This window comes from Parasteatoda tepidariorum, chromosome 11 (assembly GCF_982258835.1).
Source record: "Parasteatoda tepidariorum strain Cologne lab strain chromosome 11, Ptep-v5.0, whole genome shotgun sequence".
NCBI classification, from domain to species: domain Eukaryota; kingdom Metazoa; phylum Arthropoda; class Arachnida; order Araneae; family Theridiidae; genus Parasteatoda; species Parasteatoda tepidariorum.
The window spans coordinates 84,005,139-84,023,644 of NC_141765.1; the positions used below are offsets into that span (position 1 = coordinate 84,005,139).

An 18,506-nucleotide genomic window follows, 5' to 3' on the forward strand; every position below is an offset into this window, starting at 1 on the left:
GACTAAATAGACAACATAGTGTTTTTATCCTTGTGATGTTAAAATGTTGTTGTGTTGTGTTCTTTTTAAAATTATCTGAATGTGTCGATTTGAAGTACGCTTGTTGCTACTGCTGCCTCATGCATGGCAAACACTTTTTGAATAGATAATATTATATTACATTAATTGTTCAAAAAGTGTTTGAAAAAGTTAATCGATGTTAAAATTTAGGCTGTGTGAATTACTACTTACAATTTGTTGCAAAGAGCTAAAAAATTCAAAGTTAGAAGGGTTTTTTTTTGACAAAAAGAAACACTTTTTTGATTTTTTAATGTTCGTTGTAAGGAATGATACTTAAATTTATAAAAAAAAAAAATTTAGACTGGAAACTTTATTATTTTACTGTAAAAAATTTATATATATATATATATATATATATATATATATATATATATATATATATATATATATATATATATATATATATATATATATATATATATATATATATATATATATATATATATATATATATATATATATATATATATATATATATATATATATATATATATATATATATATATATATATATATATATATATGAGTGACAATTTGGACGATAATACAAACAAAAGAAAGCGATCTAGCATGAAATTGAGCAGATTTCTATAAAAAAAATTTGCATATTTTTTTTTTTTTTACAGTTTTCTAAAAGAAAATATGCATAAAAATTATATAAAAAATATTTTTTAAGAATAATGCAAAATTTTTGAAATAAAATTCATGTAAGGAAAATACACATAGAGCTACGGGAAGCCTTTCGAACTTGACGATCTACCCCCAAGTGAAGCTTCATATGTTTTAGTGGTTCCCAACCGTTTGTTGCTCACCGCCCCTTCTAGAAGTTGACTGACATTATTATCGCCTCCTTTTTCTTTTCGAGTGAAAAAAAAACAATGCATTGTTGCGAGTGAGCATCTCAATAAATTTGAATATATATTCAATTATACCTGATTTTAATTTAAATTAAAATGTTAATAATGAAGCAATTTTATCCTGTAACGTTAGATGAAGAAAAAAAATGTGTATCCCTTTCACTTTTTTTTCTTCAAAAAGAAGTGATAATTGAAGCGAAACAATTTAAACAAGAGTAAATTTTTAAAATTTTTTTTTCCAATGTAATCTGGAGAAATTGAAAACGTTAGCTACTAAAATGTGAGAAAAATACTGAAACGGTGAAGTTCCGGTGAAACACCGAAATCTGGAGAATGTCGACATTCACGTAGTCGCTTGGTGTATGTCCGAAATATTTGCTAAATACCCTTATTTCTGACTCTCACCGGTGAAAGTCAACATTCACATAGTCGCTTTGGTGAATGTCCGAAATATTTGTTATATCCAATTTAATATTAATTTATTCGTTAATATTATTATATTTATTTGACATATTTATATTTATTCTATATTTTAATACTTACTGACGATAGATTAGAAGAAACATCAGTCTTTGGAGTAACGGGCAAATATATACCGGGCAATGGCACTTAACCTTAAAAAAACATCAGTGTAGGGTTAAAATATCGAATAAATGTAATTATATCCACGAATAAGTTCATATCAAATCGAATGTAATAAATATTTCGGACATTCACCAAAGCATATCTGTGATTGTCGACATACACCGGTGAGGGTCCGAATGTACAAGAATGTAATGAAATATTCGATCTTTTGCCGACGTATTTGGTGTTTGTCGACATTCACCGATGAAAGTCAACAACCACCGATTTCGGTCTTTCGCCGGGACATATATATATATATATATATATATATATATATATATATATATATATATATATATATATATATATATATATATATATATATATATATATATATATATATATATATATATATATAAATATATATATATATATATAAAATTAAAATTTTTTTAAACTTATAACTGTAATTGTAACATGGAGAAAAGAGTTCTGGTCAAACTACAGTACTGTATAGTAATGAAATTTCTGATGAATGTTCAAAAAACGAAATAATTCTGGTTAATAAAACCAAAATATACGGTATACCATTCATTAAGTAATTTTTCCTTTCATATACTGTTAAAAAAAATGATCCAGAAACGTTTCTGAATTTAAGGGGCAACTACGAGCCATGCAATTTTCAAAAATGTTTCTAAATATTTCGGAAACCTCTTTTTGTAATATAATGAAACGTTTCCCAGTATTTCAGAAATATTTGGAATCGTTTCCAGCAGTTTCGGAATTTTTTGTTGTTGATATTTTGAAACGATCTTGTATTTAGAAATATTTTTGAAACGTTTCCTGTGCTTCCAAAACCTCTCTGTAATTTTCTATAACTTTTGGAATATTTTAGATATCTATCTCACCTTTTATCAGTTTTCGTTAGTATTCTTTATTTTAACTTTTCAGTTCTGCAAATATAAAATATTTTATCAAAAGAATAGTTTAACTTTAGGTCAAAAACTTCTGGTATTATGAAGTCCACTTGCAAAATTTGAACTGGTAAAACTATTTATCATCATATTTTCAGTTCTCTGGCATTTTGAAGTGGATTTATAATGAAGCTATTATAAATCCACTTCAAAATGCCAGAGGATACACTAAGAAAAAAATTTTTGCACTCAACACAAAAAATTTCGACGGAAACTTTTCATAATTTGTATTCTTTGCTTACATTAACATTGTTTAATTACTAAATAAATAGAATTGTAAGTTTTCATCAAGAACTCAGAAAATTCATTGGTAACTGACTGAATTTATATATGGTAACAGCCTGACATATTGGAAATTGATTGAAATTTTAAATAATTTTAAAATGACAATGTTCAATGAAAAAGTTCATACTTTTCCATAATATTTTAACTGTTCATATTTTTTACGTATCCTTGATTCCGTAAATCTATTATATCAGATTGCACTTAACTTAGTTTATAAACTTTTATTAAATTGCTTTTAAAGAACTCTAATTTTAATTTTCAGGAATGTAATCAAAGACTTCAATGTTCGGTATCAATGGCTTGATTCTTAAATATTTCAGAGTTCAAGTAAATAGTTCTTATTAAGTTCAATTTCACTTTTAAAAGTTCGCTTAAAGCAATCTTTGACTTTAAAAATATTAAAAAAAATTGAAATGTTCTATGTGCTTGATTCTACATCGAAATATTTCCAGTGACTTGCAGAGAGGAGGGTTATAGTCTTAGGCACCCAGCAAAACACTTATCAGTGACTAACTCTTTCACTACCGTGATTTCTCCCTTCACAGCCCATGGTATCATTTATGAAACGAGTTCCTGATTGCAACGGCCCAAGCTCACACGGACGTGATCTCAATAAGATACTCTCGTATAACATCTCGTATTGGAACGTATACCTACTATTTAGTAGGTATACTCTAACGCGTGGACTTGGGAAGGCGTCTCTTTCTCCTTCCTAAAGGTAACACTGTAACTTTAAATCTAATATTACTATTCTGATTATGAAATTAAATTTTTCGAAATATTTCCAGTGACTTGCAGAGAGGAGGGTTATAGTCTTAGGCACCCAGCAAAACACTTATCAGTGACTAACTCTTTCACTACCGTGATTTCTCCCTTCACAGCCCATGGTATCATTTGTGAAACGAGTTCCTGATTGCAACGGCCCAAGCTCACACGGACGTGATCTCAATAAGATACTCTCGTATAACATCTCGTATTGGAACGTATACCTACTATTTAGTAGGTATACTCTAACGCGTGGACTTGGGAAGGCGTCTCTTTCTCCTTCCTAAAGGTAACACTGTAACTTTAAATCTAATATTACTATTCTGATTATGAAATTAAATTTTTCGAAATATTTCCAGTGACTTGCAGAGAGGAGGGTTATAGTCTTAGGCACCCAGCAAAACACTTATCAGTGACTAACTCTTTCACTACCGTGATTTCTCCCTTCACAGCCCATGGTATCATTTGTGAAACGAGTTCCTGATTGCAACGGCCCAAGCTCACACGGACGTGATCTCAATAAGATACTCTCGTATAACATCTCGCATTGGAACGTATACCTACTATTTAGTAGGTATACTCTAACGCGTGGACTTGGGAAGGCGCCTCTTTCTCCTTCCTAAAGGTAACACTGTAACTTTAAATCTAATATTACTATTCTGATTATGAAATTAAATTTTTCGAAATATTTCCAGTGACTTACAGAAAGGAGAGTTATAGCCCTAGGCATCCAGCAAAAGGCTAATCAGTGACTAACTCCTTCAGGACCGTGATTTCTCCCTTCACCGCCCATCGTAACATTTATGAAATGAGTCTTCCTAACTGTAACGGCCTAACTTCACATGGTCGTGATCTCAATAAGGTACTCTAGTACAACATATTAGAACATGTACCCCTTGAAACGAGTGGATCTGGGAAGGTGCCTCTTTCTCCTTCCTGAAGGTGACACTACAACCTTTAATATATTACTACTATTCTAATTATGAAACAAAACATTTTAATAGGTATATATTTGTCTGGTGGAAAAAATTTTCTGGTGACTATAGCACGATTTTAAAATGACTTAATTAGGAAAAATCAGGGTAGTTAAATGAAGAGAAATGCTGACAACCGGTGGCAGAGTGGTAACGCTGTCAAGCTGCAGGTCCTGGGTTCAATCCTCGGGCCGAGCAAGGTTGACTCATCCCTTCAGTGGGTACATGAGCACAAAGCATGATTGGGGGCTAAACACTGGGAGTTCCAGCTCACCACCCAACTGGAAAATCTCTATGGGCTGTCACGACACTGAGTTTAGTTTTCTTTTAAATGAAGAGGAATACCACCAACAAGATTAAAATATTATTTATGCTTGATTTAAATGTTCTTTAAAAAATTGGCAGTTTTATTTTGCTGAAAATAATTAAGTTTATTTACATACTCTGGGTTTACATTTCAACAAATTATAAATTTTTTAAATGTCTCTTTTACTTTTTTTTTCCCTAGTGACTTAGACAATTTCAATGATTACTCTTTCAATGATTATTATTTCAAGGGCATCTCAATTGAGAAATTTGATACACATTTGAGCGCCTAGTATACCTATGATTTCTATGTGTTAGTCAGTTAAGAACCGTCAGCCAGTTACCATTTTATTGCAATTGTTCACTATTTTTTATTTTAGCAATATTTTAGAATTGAAATATCATTGCCGTTAGCTTATGCGTTATACAGTGTGTTCTAATGTAAATTTGCATAAAATTCATTGTTTTAATTTCAGATGAATCTGTTTTTGAATCAGTGTAACTTCTAATGCAGTTACCAAATTTTTAGAAATTACCCTATAATTTTTTTTTTGGAAATTCGACAATATCGTTAGATTCTACAAACGTGGGGAAACGCTTGTAGCATTTACAAAATACTGCCGGTCAGTTACGCATGAAATCATCCTAATTTTTCATAAATTAGAGTAAAATCATGACGAATTAAAGAAAGAAAAAGTAAATTGCAAAATCATAATCGACATATATAAATGGCAATACTGGTTGGATCTCTTAATTGTGTTTTATTTTATACTACATAAATAAAAATAAAATAAAGCATCATATTAGTGTGGTCAAGTTTTATTTTAACCTCCCGAGGCCCAGCATCCAATATATTGGACAACAATTACTACAATTTTGTCACTTACAAAATAATATTTTAGCGTTTTTTTTCTGTTTGTATGCTTTTACAAGGCTATTGTCTATGCAAAAATATAATTGGATTTACCCTCGATGGTCAGAGTTTTTAATTACAATGAAAAATTATAAGAAAGGTAAAAAATTCGATTGAAGTAACTTTTCGGATAGTTTTATAGCATATAAATATCTTCTAATTTGAGCCTAGTGAATTTTGTTTCATGACTAAAATGAAAAGATATACACTATAAATGTATCCTTGTTTTAAGCAATAATTAAAAATAACTAGAAAAATATTATTAAGTTTAACTTAATATTTTTTAAAAAACAATATCATATTTATGAGCTCACTTTCTTCTAAGATACAAATATTTCTAGGTAAAAATTGCATTTTCTATATTTATTTTATACTTGAGGTCACATGGTTAATATTTTATGATCAAAATGCGAAGAAATACATTATAAAAATTTTCTACAATATTAAAAATTTGCAAAAAATTAAAATTTATAATTTTTTAAATTATAATTACAAATAACAAAAAAATTAGTTTTTAATTTTTATAATTGAAATTTTTAAAAAAAAATATTTTGTCGCATTTCTGAGTTTATTTTCTTCTAAGTTGCATATTTCTAAGTGAAAATTGCTTTTACTGCAATAATTTAACGCTTATTGACACAATTTTTCGATCAAAATGCAAAGAAATGCTTTATAAAAATATTCTGCAATAATAAAAAAAATGCTTAATGTTAAAAATTTATAATTTCTTAAATAATAATTAAAAGTAACAGAAAAATAAGTTTAAATTTTAGTAATTATTTTTTTTTAAAAATATCTTGTCGCGTTTCCGAGTTTACTTTCTTCTAAGCTATACATTTTTAAATAAAAATGACATTTACTGTAATTCATTAAAGTCTGAGGAGGTAAATGAAGTAATAATCAATATGCAAACCGAGTAAGAAGCAGGAAGAAAGAATCCGTCTTAAGCATCCGTAATTTCGGAAATTCTTTTATCCGTTACGCATGGTTACTTAAGAACGACGTGAAAAATTTCTCCTTTAAAATAGAAAGCACAAAATGGTTCTAAACAAGGGAAATAACTGAGAGTGAAAATTATTTGACTTCGTAGATACGAAACTAGGCTAAAGGGGTGGAACAGATTTTCGTTGTATATAAAGCATTTCAAATCTTATCCACGCTGTTTGTCGACCTTCCCTGTCTTGCATTTGGATACCGGTTCTACTTTTTATATTAGCAATGTTGTGGTAAGTAATTCATTTTTATATAATCAATGTTACTCATACTTTGTTTATAGATTCTGATTAAATTGATTTTTTTTATTTGAAATTACTTTCTTTACAATTTTTAATTAACTCGAATTTTGATCCATGTCATTTGTTTAACACTTGGTTTAAAGAGACTTATATTTTCATGCTTATTATTTGAAGTTTCTTCACGATTTTATTGATATTACTTTAACAACCTTAAGTGAAGAATAAATTGTTTATTATCCTCAAAATAAATGATAAACATAAACAAATCACCCGGTATAAATTTTTTGCTTAATAGAAATTACTTTTGCTTAAATTACTGCTTCGTGCTTGATCACGTGCTGTAGCCATTTTTAGAACAGCGGCAAAATTTTTGCATCACCCGTGAAAAACATTAAATTTAATCATATATAAGGAATTTTTCATTGAGAAAACAAGGCCATATTTTAAGTGACTTGAATTTCTAAACGGAGACATATGATTTCAGTTCTGTAATTTGAATATTCATATTAACATTTAAGTATAATATAACTAACTAATATCTTATATAATAGTAAATAATTTGTAATAAATAATAATATAATTAATAATAAAATAATAATATAATTAATAATAAAATAATAATATAATTATAGTGCATTACATAATAATTATTTAGAATAATTATAATAAATTTATAAAAGAATTATAATATATAATAATGACTAATAACTTAATGTAATAGAATGTTAAAAAGCATAATGTAATGTTCATACTGACGACTATATTAATCTTCAAACTGATATATATATATATAATATATATATATATATATATATATATATATATATATATATATATATATATATATATATATATATATATATATATATATATATATATATAAATTTGAGTTAAATATATAATTACTACGGAAGTATTCATGTCCACAAAAAAGACAATTCGAGGTATTTTTAAGATTAAAATTATGAGCAAAAGCTATGACTCAAGTGTAAAATTGCTTACTTATTATTATTTATTATTATTACATTATTATTTTTGTTACTTATTATTATTTGTTATTATTATTTATTATTACTATTAGTATTATTATCACTTATTAATATTATCACTTATTATTATTATTACTTATTATTTTTATTACTTATTATTTTTATTACTTATTATTATTAATAGTTATTATCGTTAGTACTTAATACTATTACGTGATTATTATTTTCATTTTAAAATAATATCTTATTTAATTTAGGAACTTTAAATTATGAGGGATAGAAAATTCTTCTTAAATTACTCAATTTAAGGAGATAAAATTTAATTGAAAGTGTTTTTGAAAAAAAATATTTTTATTTTTAATTTTTATTCAGAATTTTTTTTTTATTTAATCAAGTATCAGTCAACTAATTTTATTCAGATTTTGCATTTTTATATAATTATAAATTGGTTAAGAAATTTGTATACTTGATAATCCAAAGTAGTTTCAATTGTTTTTAAAAAATAATAAAAATTAGTTAATAAAATAATTAATAAAGATAATTGTAAGAATTTTGGGAAAATATAGATTTATAAATGTGGATAGGGAATTGATTCGCGTCGTAAGTTCTTTAGAAATAACGAGAAATGAGTATTAAGGTCATAAAAGAGAACCAATCTCTAGACAAAACCATTGGTACCCTATGTCCTAGGTAATGAATAGGGTTCCCAAAGCGTGTGCTGCAACATCCTGTGATGTAGAGAGGTGCCCATAACTTCAAATCTAAGACCGATAAATTTTTCCTTGCATCAATTAGGCAGACCGAAATTCCATTAAAATATCAAGAAAACAAATTAAAAATAAGGCATCGTGCATTCTGAGTAGATCTTTTAGAACAGGGATCTCCTCAGGGATTACTGTACTGGCTCGTGCCGATTTCAGTGTAAGAAAGCGAGTTTAGATCGCGTGCGGGTCGCGAGTACCAATTGCATGGCTGCCAATTCTGCGGAAGACTATTGGTTATTGGTAACATATTGTTTATATTTTGAGGACAATAAAAATCCTTAAAATTCCCTGTTTGTAACTTATTTAATATATTATGCAATCGTAAAATCTACTCCCATCCATCTTGGCAGCTATGCAGTTGATGCTAAAAGAAACCTTAAGCATTTTTACTGCACGCGATTCGCATATGCCATACCAGTTCGTCTTACATGTAGTTTCTAATCATTCGTACGCTCGTCTAGGGTAATCGGATTCAGTGTGAATGACCTGGTGTGATAAGCCGGGAGCGAGGAACTTTACATTTTTTAAATTAGAGGTATAATTAGTTTAAATTTGTAAGTACAAATTGGTTGTGCTTGCCTCCTATCTTCTATATGGAGAAAGATGGGGGCCTGAACCATTACAAGACCTCCCATAGGGTCAACGGATAGGAAGATTAGAATTTATTACTATTTAGAATATAGGTAGGCCTTATCTTTCAGTGCGTTTTCATGGTAATATTACATTCTATTGCATAAGTCAGTAGGGATGAAAAGCTACGGGTTAATGGTTGCCAAGGATCGTTAAATGTATGGCGGCTTAAAATACCAGAAGCCTTATCTTCAATTATTTTTTGGGTCATTTTGATTGGTATATCATATTACATCTCATTTGTGCAAAACTCACTAAGCTCGACCTGATATTTTTTCTTTAATATTAATTTGTAGCTTTTCAGAAGGAAAAAAGTTTCATTAACGCTCATCAAAAATGTTTTCACTGTAAAAAATCTGCACCCTGAAAAGTTATAAGGATTCTCAATCATTTTGCTATTTGATACTAGTGTGAAGTTGGGTTTTCAGCTGTTGCAGTTTTCAAGAGAAAGTACCGTTCGAAAAAAAATATCAGAAAGTAATACAAGTAGCTTGAAAGAGGTTTATTTCAAGATTTTAAAAATTGTAATGCGATGAAAAGTAAGTTCCTTATTACACTCAATGAATTCGCAATGCATTGTAGTGAATCTATTAATTTCTCTTTATTTTTATTATCTTTTATATTATGAATATTTATTTATGCAGTAAGCCACTGAGTATACTTTTCTCATTTATATGACTTTTTCAATAATATGCGTTTCATTGGAGCCCCAGTTTACTTTCACTCCATGTAATATTGAAATAGTTCGTTTATAAGTTTGTTAATAATAGTTTATAAGGTGAAAAAAAAAACATAAATTAAGAGCGATACGCTTTTCTTTCGTTCTCTCTTTTTCTTTTTTTTAATAACTCCTGCATTCTAGAAATTGTATGTTAGGCTTTAAAAAAATATTTTTCTCTTAAAAGTTTACCAGTATGGAAAAAATTGTTTACTGTAGTATAGTCAAGAGAAAATTAAAGCTGTGTCTTTTTCGTAACTGATGTTCTGTTTTTAATTTTAATTACTACGATTACCTTTATTGTTCTCTATATCAGTATTATTAAGTGCCAAATTAACAATATAATTACGTTATCAGAATTATTATTTTTGCTATGAACTTCGATTAGTTTGTTTAATTTCCAGTTCTATGTCTTTTCGTTTACTTTTATCGGTTACCTGAAAGTCGGTGTTTTGCAGTAGTATTAAATATTATACCTCAGACAAACATCACATGCCTTGCCCAATATCTCTTCAAGAATTCACCAAGAATTCAAACATGGAAATTCACCAAGAATGTTATGCAGAGCTTTTGTTGTGTCTGATTTTACGATTGAAATCATCACTTCAAATAAATGTAATATAATATAATATAATATAATATAATATAATATAATATAATATAATATAATATAATATAATATAATATAATATAATATAATATAATATAATATAATATAATATAATATAATATGATATGATATGATATGATATGATATGATATGATATGATATGATATGATATGATATGATATGATATGATATGATATGATATAATATAATATAATATAATATAATATAATATAATATAATATAATATAATATAATAAAGAAATTAGCTATGTTCTAGGTGTGTCTTTCAAACCAATTCTTGAATTTGCATCTTAATATTTATTTAATTAATGTCTCAGTGTGTTGTGCTCTGTGCATGGAAGTACTGAATGTTTTTATCCTAAATGGTAAAAAATTAAGTTATTTATCCCAATTAAAATCTTTTTATCTTCCTCATCGCTGTTTTTTTAAAGCATATTAAATGTGATATTTAATTAAAAATATTAAATGAGAAATAAAGCATTGAGCAACCTTGTCTGACACACACGCTAACATCTTTATGGAAATTGCGTGCTCTCATTTAAATAGTTTCATTTGCTGTTTATTGGGAACACAAGTAACAGATAATTACATTGTTACCAGATTTGTTTGACATTGTTTATTTTGAATGAGTCAAAAGAAACCACTAATAAGTATCGAATAAATTGTTTTCCAAATTCATAGTACATGTTATGTAATTTTAAATCTTGAATAAAAATGATAAGTAAAATTCTGGTACGCTTTATTCAAAATTACTCAAATGCAGTTAATTCAGAAGTCTATATTTTTATTTACCTCGCTTTGAGTAATAAAGAGTTATTACTTTGACTTACGTTAAATTTTCTAAGATATCAAAATTTATAAACCAGTTTACCCTTAATGATCCAATATTTCAAGTTCCCTTTTCACCAAGTATAATAATAGTGATTAATTATGTAGCTAATTATAGAAATAATTATAATTAAATTAATTGTATTTATTACAGGAATGAAAGTCATGAAATAATTTTAGCCGCCATTTACGCGTCATTAGATTTAGAAAATTAAAGTGCTATGCAGCTTATATTGCGGCATTGGTACGTGTTAGGTTAAATTTAATAAAATATTTATCAATTTTATTTTATTTAGAATTTTATTTCATTTAAAATATCATAAAATTTAGAATAATAACAGTTTTCGATTTTTCATGTATTCATTTTAAACGTTTACAATAATTAAATATTTTTAATAAAAATAATAGTATAAAAATGTTTGAAATAATAATTTAATTTATAAATTAAAATTGTTTGTTTTATTACCAGCAAAAATTTCGCTTATGAAAATTTTTTTGAAATGGCATGCATTTTATTTCAAAATGCTGGAAATTTGTGGTATAAGAAACTTTTTTTTTTCTAAGTATAAAATGCTCTTTCTTTCTTTGGAATTTCACTTTTTTTTTTAAAATGAACTAACTGTTATTTGTGATTTTTTTAGCGAAAAATATCGTAGTAAATTAGAAAAAAATGTATGCTTGTTTTTTACACGTTGACTAAAATTTTAGTTCTCAATACTCACTCTCAATCTTAAACTATTCAAATCTGTTGCAACATGAGATTAAAAGATAGAGGTAAATGATGCATATAAACCGTCGAAGCTCTTTTAAAGATATTTTTCCATGGAAGTACGTAAGCTATAGTTAGAAACATAATTTACGGCTTTTTTGCTCAGAGCAGTTTGTCATTATTAACCATAAAATTATGGTCTATAGTATTTTCTAAATTATTTTTTAGTATATTTTAAAATTGCTTCAATATTTTATCTGTTTTTTTTTTAGTATAAACAGTATTTACAAGTGTTTCTGAGTAGAAAATTTACCCTATCCGTATTGAAAGTTAGAAGAAAATATCATGCATGTTGAATGAGTTCAAATGCACATTTTTAAATTCACTGTTGTTAAATAATCTTAAACAAAAGTAAAAACAGATTTTTATGCTTATCTTATTCTAAAGAGCTATCTTTAATCAAAATTCTTCACTAACAGACCTTTGACTCACAAACAGAACTTTAGAAAAAATCATTTTTAAATTAAGAGTATCATCGAAAGTTCAAATCATAATGTTCTGAATAAAGAAAAAGAATTTCCGCATTAGAAAACGGAATCTTAAAATGTAATTTGCTTTAACCAATACCGCTTTTTCACAAAGTTCTGAATTTTAACAAAAGAAAAATTAATATAGTTAAAAAGTAAATGTAATTATTTCTCATCCCTACTGGCAATTCTGCCGCGGTATTTGGCTGTGAAAGATTTAATGCTTTCTCAAATACCTAGCAAATTACTATGTGATTTACTTTATCTAGTTCGCCAAGCTAAGCAAAAATAAATGATAGTGTGTGAAAGCAGTAAAGTGTGTGAAAATAGTAAATTAATTTCTTTTTAACTGTATACTTTCGTTTTCTTTTCCGCAATGGAATTTAAGTAACTGATTGAGGGTTGTAAGTGACGTTTTAGTAAATTTGAGTACTTGTGCGTATTTAGTAGAAATTATTAAGCAAAAGTTGTGACTTTATTTCGTGTCTACAATCTTCCAATTGGCCGAAATTTCTATCAATTATTTAAAATTATCGACTCATAAGGGTTCACATTCTTGAAATGGTAATTTCATGTTAAAGAAAGTCTGGTAAAAACTGCCAGAGTATGGTAAAACTAAACATATTTCTGGCTTTATGGGGATACCAAAAAGCTCGGCAATTTTTATCGAGGCTCTTTGGTAATGATTATCGTAAAATTAACAATAAAACTTGTTTTTATTATATGCGATAAAATTTGGCAAATGTGAAAAAATTTAGTCATTTTTTCATTGGATATCTTAGCTCATTCGGTTAAAACTACTTTTCAGTTTGTATTTTTTACTAAATGTCTGGTAATAGGAACTATTATTTTCAAAACCAGAATTTCCAGTAAACTGTTACCATATAATCGGAAAACTTACCAAATAAGTAGTTTAAATACCGTATATTTTGGTTTGTAACTAAAATTATGTTTTTTTTTCTTCTTTTTTTTTACCAGAAATGTCATTACTCTACAGTAAGGTAATCTTACCAGGACTTTTTCTCCGTGTAAAGTTACTTGTTAACCGTTAGTGGTTAAATGCACTTGTAACCTTCTTCCACTTCAAAAACACTTAAAGATTGTCGTTGTTTAGTAATTTCATTGACTGTGATCCATGGAAAATAAGAACTCATCTTAATAAGAAATGTTGAATAGTTAGTTAAGACTAAAGTTAGATCTTTTCCCGAAAAATGCCATTTTCAAAATTTTATTTACAATCTTTTCCTACCAAGCTCTTTAATTATACAAAGTTGTTGAATGAAAAATATTAATTGCTGAGGGTAATCCAGTGATGTTAACTGTTTTACAAACAATGAGGTCAACTAAGTTAAATTTAGTAATACGTACATATTGCTTGCAACTCATTTCTGCTATATAGTTTTGCTTCTGAAACAGTATTGGAATGGCCGCGATGCTTTTAAATCGAATTGAAAATGCTCATTTATATTCTTATTGATTTCAAGAATTGTGTTTAATATTATATAAAAAAATAGTACAATAAAAGACTATTGCAGTTGTCTAATTCCACCCACACTTATCTCCCATCCAGTACAAAAAATAAGTTTAAAATAATAACTGCTGTTATTTCTTTTTAAATTTTGACACCTTTCTAAAATATGTGTCAGAATTTTGTATAGACCATTACTAAGGTGGATAATCTATGGTCTTGGAAAAATGACACACCCTTTTTGAAAAGAACAGGTCACGGTGAAGAAGTCTCCTAACGGTAAATATTCATTTTACTTTTGGAGCAAGGATATTTTTTTGTAGCTTGACATCCATCAATAGCCATGTCTTTCTAACCATAAACATTTCGATCATTTGTGATGCATTTTTTTCATTACAACATACTCTATCCGATCCTTTTCCTTTTTAGATGATAAACTTTTTGCTAGAACAAAACAAGAATAAGACCACACCAACTAAATATTACTTTTTTTCAGTTTAATAAAACTGAAAACAATCTAAGCCCGTTTAACATATATAGTTTACGTATTGCTTTATTCATTTTCTTAAGTTTAATAGGGTGCGTAGCGTTTTTAAAAAGTGTTTAAAGGTGCTTATTTTTGATTTTCGTTTTTTAAAAGCCCTTAAAGTGCTTTTTTCATTGGGTGTTTTTAAAAAGTCCTTAATTTTCCCTTTTTCAAAATGAGATTTTTCCTTTACTATGTTGATTTTCGCTTTGATTTATGCAAAAAGACACAGTTTACATTGTTCTCTTCAACGTTTTCACAATTAATTCAATCCCAATCTATTCTGGCGTATTGTCAGTCCGTAGCGTATGAAAACGCCATTCGTTTTACATGATTTAAAATTTCATGATTTTTGACATTTGTCAAAATTAATGCCAAAAAATTATTTTTTTTTTACATGATGGTTAAAACAAGATAAAACCGTTAATTGTCAAAAATTTTCCAACCCTGCCTAATTATGATATTTCCTTAAAGTGCTTAAAAACATTTTTTGAGTGCTTGAAAAGTGCTGAAAAGGTGTTTATTTTTTGTTGAATAATTTGGCTACGCACCCTTTAACGAAAGAAAACTGAAAACAGTTTATATCTCGTGACGTATGTCGATTACCTATTGCTTTTTTCAGAGTTTAACTAAAGAAAATTTAATTCAGCTTATTATCTGTTTGATAATTAAGTCATCTAAACAAAAACACATATTTTTCAAAAATAGAAACACTTGGACTATTGCTAATCTTATGAAGCATTCATGTTAGTTTACATTGATATTTTTAAGAAACTCAACTCAAACTGGAAACATTTAAACATTTTATTAATATGAGTAACATAATTTTTTTTTTTGAATTACTTATTCTTATAAACTTGAAGAAACATTTATTGGCTAAAGTGTTTACTTAAAATTGATGATTTTATATACCGGGTGGTCCTAAAATATATGTCAAAAATGTAAAGGTAGGTAGAGGGGACATAAATAAGCATATGTCGGATAGAAATGTGTGTGCGGTAATGGCACATTAAAGCACTAGCTAGTAAAGCAGTATGAATCCAAGGAAACTGAAAAGACAAGTAACGACAAAAGAAAACAAAAATATTACCGGCTCAAGGTGGCATTACCGCACACACTATACGAAATATTCTTATTTAGGCCCCCTTTACCTACCTTTACATTTTTGACATATATTTTAGGACCACCCTGTATTCATTAAAAAATTTATAATTATTCTTATTAGTTCTTTTTTTTTAAAAAAAGGGAAAAAGTTTTTGATTAATTTTTTTACTTAAAGATTTAAATGATCGAGTCTGTGTAATATGCACAAATGATTGCATCTCGGAACTAAATTGTGATATTTATTTTTTAATACTGATATTTATTTTTTACGTGATGTACTGAATAAATTTTAACAGAAGGTTGATATAATTCTAAGATGGAAGTGCTTAATCGCCGAGCATTTTGTGACTCATTTAAATGTTTTCTAAATCAGAAAGTTAAATATTTTAAAATCTTAAATTCCCTAATTCCCTCAATGTACTCGTACCATTTACACTTATTGGGGGATCATTATAAGCATCGTTTAAATTGTAATTTTACCTAAGACATAAATTTGTTTTTGTAAAGAGAAAAAGAAATGCGCTATTTAGTAAAGCTGCTTTGTTATTTTTTTAATACAACTAATTTTTATTCATTGATTTGATGTAAATGTGATTTAAAAAAAGGGAAATTGGATGAAATCTGGTAAGATTTTACCGTCACATAACTGCTTTTTTCATTAAAAATTTGGATAGAAATTGAAAATGCAGCAGCAATATATAAATGTATACTTTACTAAAAGTCACAGAAGTATCGCTTATTTATAGTTTTTTTTTAGTAAAGAAGTTTACAATTAAAAATAGCTGAATATATAGAAGCTAAATTAAAAATATTAAAGGATGGATATGTTAATTTAAGAAATGAAAGAATTAAATAGTACTCCAAGAAATGACAAATTAAATCCATAATGAATTCAACAATTGGAATAAAATAAAGTAGAAAATGATACATATAAAAGATGAGCAAAGGAAGTTTTAACAGACATCTTGATCCGATTTTATTTTAAGAGGAGAAAGATTGTCCATAGCGGACTAACTAGGTGCAATAGAAAAATGTGTTACACCTATAAAATAAGTATTTATCTAGGATTCCTAAATTAAACTGTTAGTCACTGTAAACCAAGGGATAAGATAGTAAGTAAGTGTACGTGTTATTGTATTATAGATGTCAGTTATTTTACCGTAATTTTAGATTGAAAATTTCAACAGAGTACAATTGTTTTATTAAGGTGGAAAAGTAATGCAGGTTTATTCAAAAATATGACTCTATTTTACTATAGTGTGAGTGATACACTATTAGGCAGGTATTTCATTTCAACATCAGTAAGAGGCCAACAATGCAACCTAAGTTTTTTGCTGTTTTGAGTTTGTTTTAAGTGTTTAGATTCTCGGAGAGTCTGCTGTTCTCACGCCATGTGACTTTTTTTGCCAGGCAGTGTGAGTAGGAGGTTAAATCGTGGGAGAAACTTTTCTCCTCAAATACTGTATCACCTTCATTGGCATTTTAAAATTTTAAGTTTAGAGAAATGTAAGTTGCCGAATTCAAATGCCGAAAAAATGTTTTCAAAACATTTAAATGCAAACAAGTTATTGCTGGATTACATTCCTATTACGTAATTCTGCCACAATTTGTTACAATGTGATATTTTTAGTTTTTTTTCTCTAGCAATTGATACTTATGGTTTACTCTAAGTTTACCCGAAAATTTTATATGTTTTAAATTCTAAATTACTTACGATATAGCGTCCGCAATTATCGAGATTTTGGTATTTCAATAGAACCAGAAACACGGTAAATTTTACTGTATTCTGGTGGTTTTGACCATACTTTTTTTTTCTCAGTGTGCCATGCTATAAGGTATGAAGATGAAATTTCCCAATTTTACCACATTTATCAAATTTTATCGCATGTTTTAAAATTATATTTTATTATTAGTTTAACCAAAAATATTTACAAAGCTCTGCGTTAAAATTTAGTGAGCTTTCTGGTGTTCCCATTAATTCAGAAACATAGTCAATTTTACCACATTCTGGTATTATATTAAGGTGCTTTATGGTGCTGCCATCAATATGTGAATGGGAGGACCGTATTTTAATAGTCCAGAGTCACAAATCGGAGAATGCAGGGTACTGGAAATTTTTCATATGTTGAAGGAAATATTGGAATGTCAACGCTGGGAGTCGAACTTCCGTTCAGTCGGTCATGAGATTGTCAGATTAGCACATTTGGTTATAACAAGTAGTCAGCTGCAAGAAACTAAGCGGCTTCATTAGGTGGGAAAAATTGGTGCGATAAAATTCTAGTTGTTTATCCGTGTTAGCTGAAAGAAGTTAATAAATGGTTTTACTGGCAGTTAACAGTGTGAATGAAATCTTGATGGTTATTAGACTGTTTTGTTTGAATATAGTTAAAGAACAATTAAGTAAATTGTTATTTAACAATTTTTCTGAAAAATTTCTAACAGTGTGCACATAAGATAGTGCAATAAATTGTCTTTTAAATAGTAATCGTGATGAAAATAATATCTTATTGTTCAGGATCATATAATACAACATATTTTCTGAAACTGTAGAGAAACATTTAGTTTTTTGTCTTCATAAATGAGCGATTATCATTTGGAGAGTTTTTATTTGCAAATATTGACACACCCGATTTGTGTGAAATCACTAATTAAAGGCGTATTTAGGTCGCTCGAGGTTTC

The 18,506-nt window shown here is 27.8% G+C and overlaps 1 protein-coding gene across 1 annotated transcript in view; it reads left to right on the top strand.

The window, feature by feature from the left end:
- The first annotated feature begins 6,728 nt into the window (after window positions 1–6,728).
- LOC107446436 (peroxidase-like) overlaps window positions 6,729–18,506 on the top strand; it is a 129,619-nt gene continuing 117,841 nt past the window's right edge. Inside the window, exon 1 of the mRNA XM_016061083.4 lies at window positions 6,729–6,924. Within this exon, the coding sequence (XP_015916569.3) occupies window positions 6,917–6,924 (8 nt within the window). The 5' untranslated portion in view covers window positions 6,729–6,916. The remainder of the gene's footprint in view (window positions 6,925–18,506) is intronic.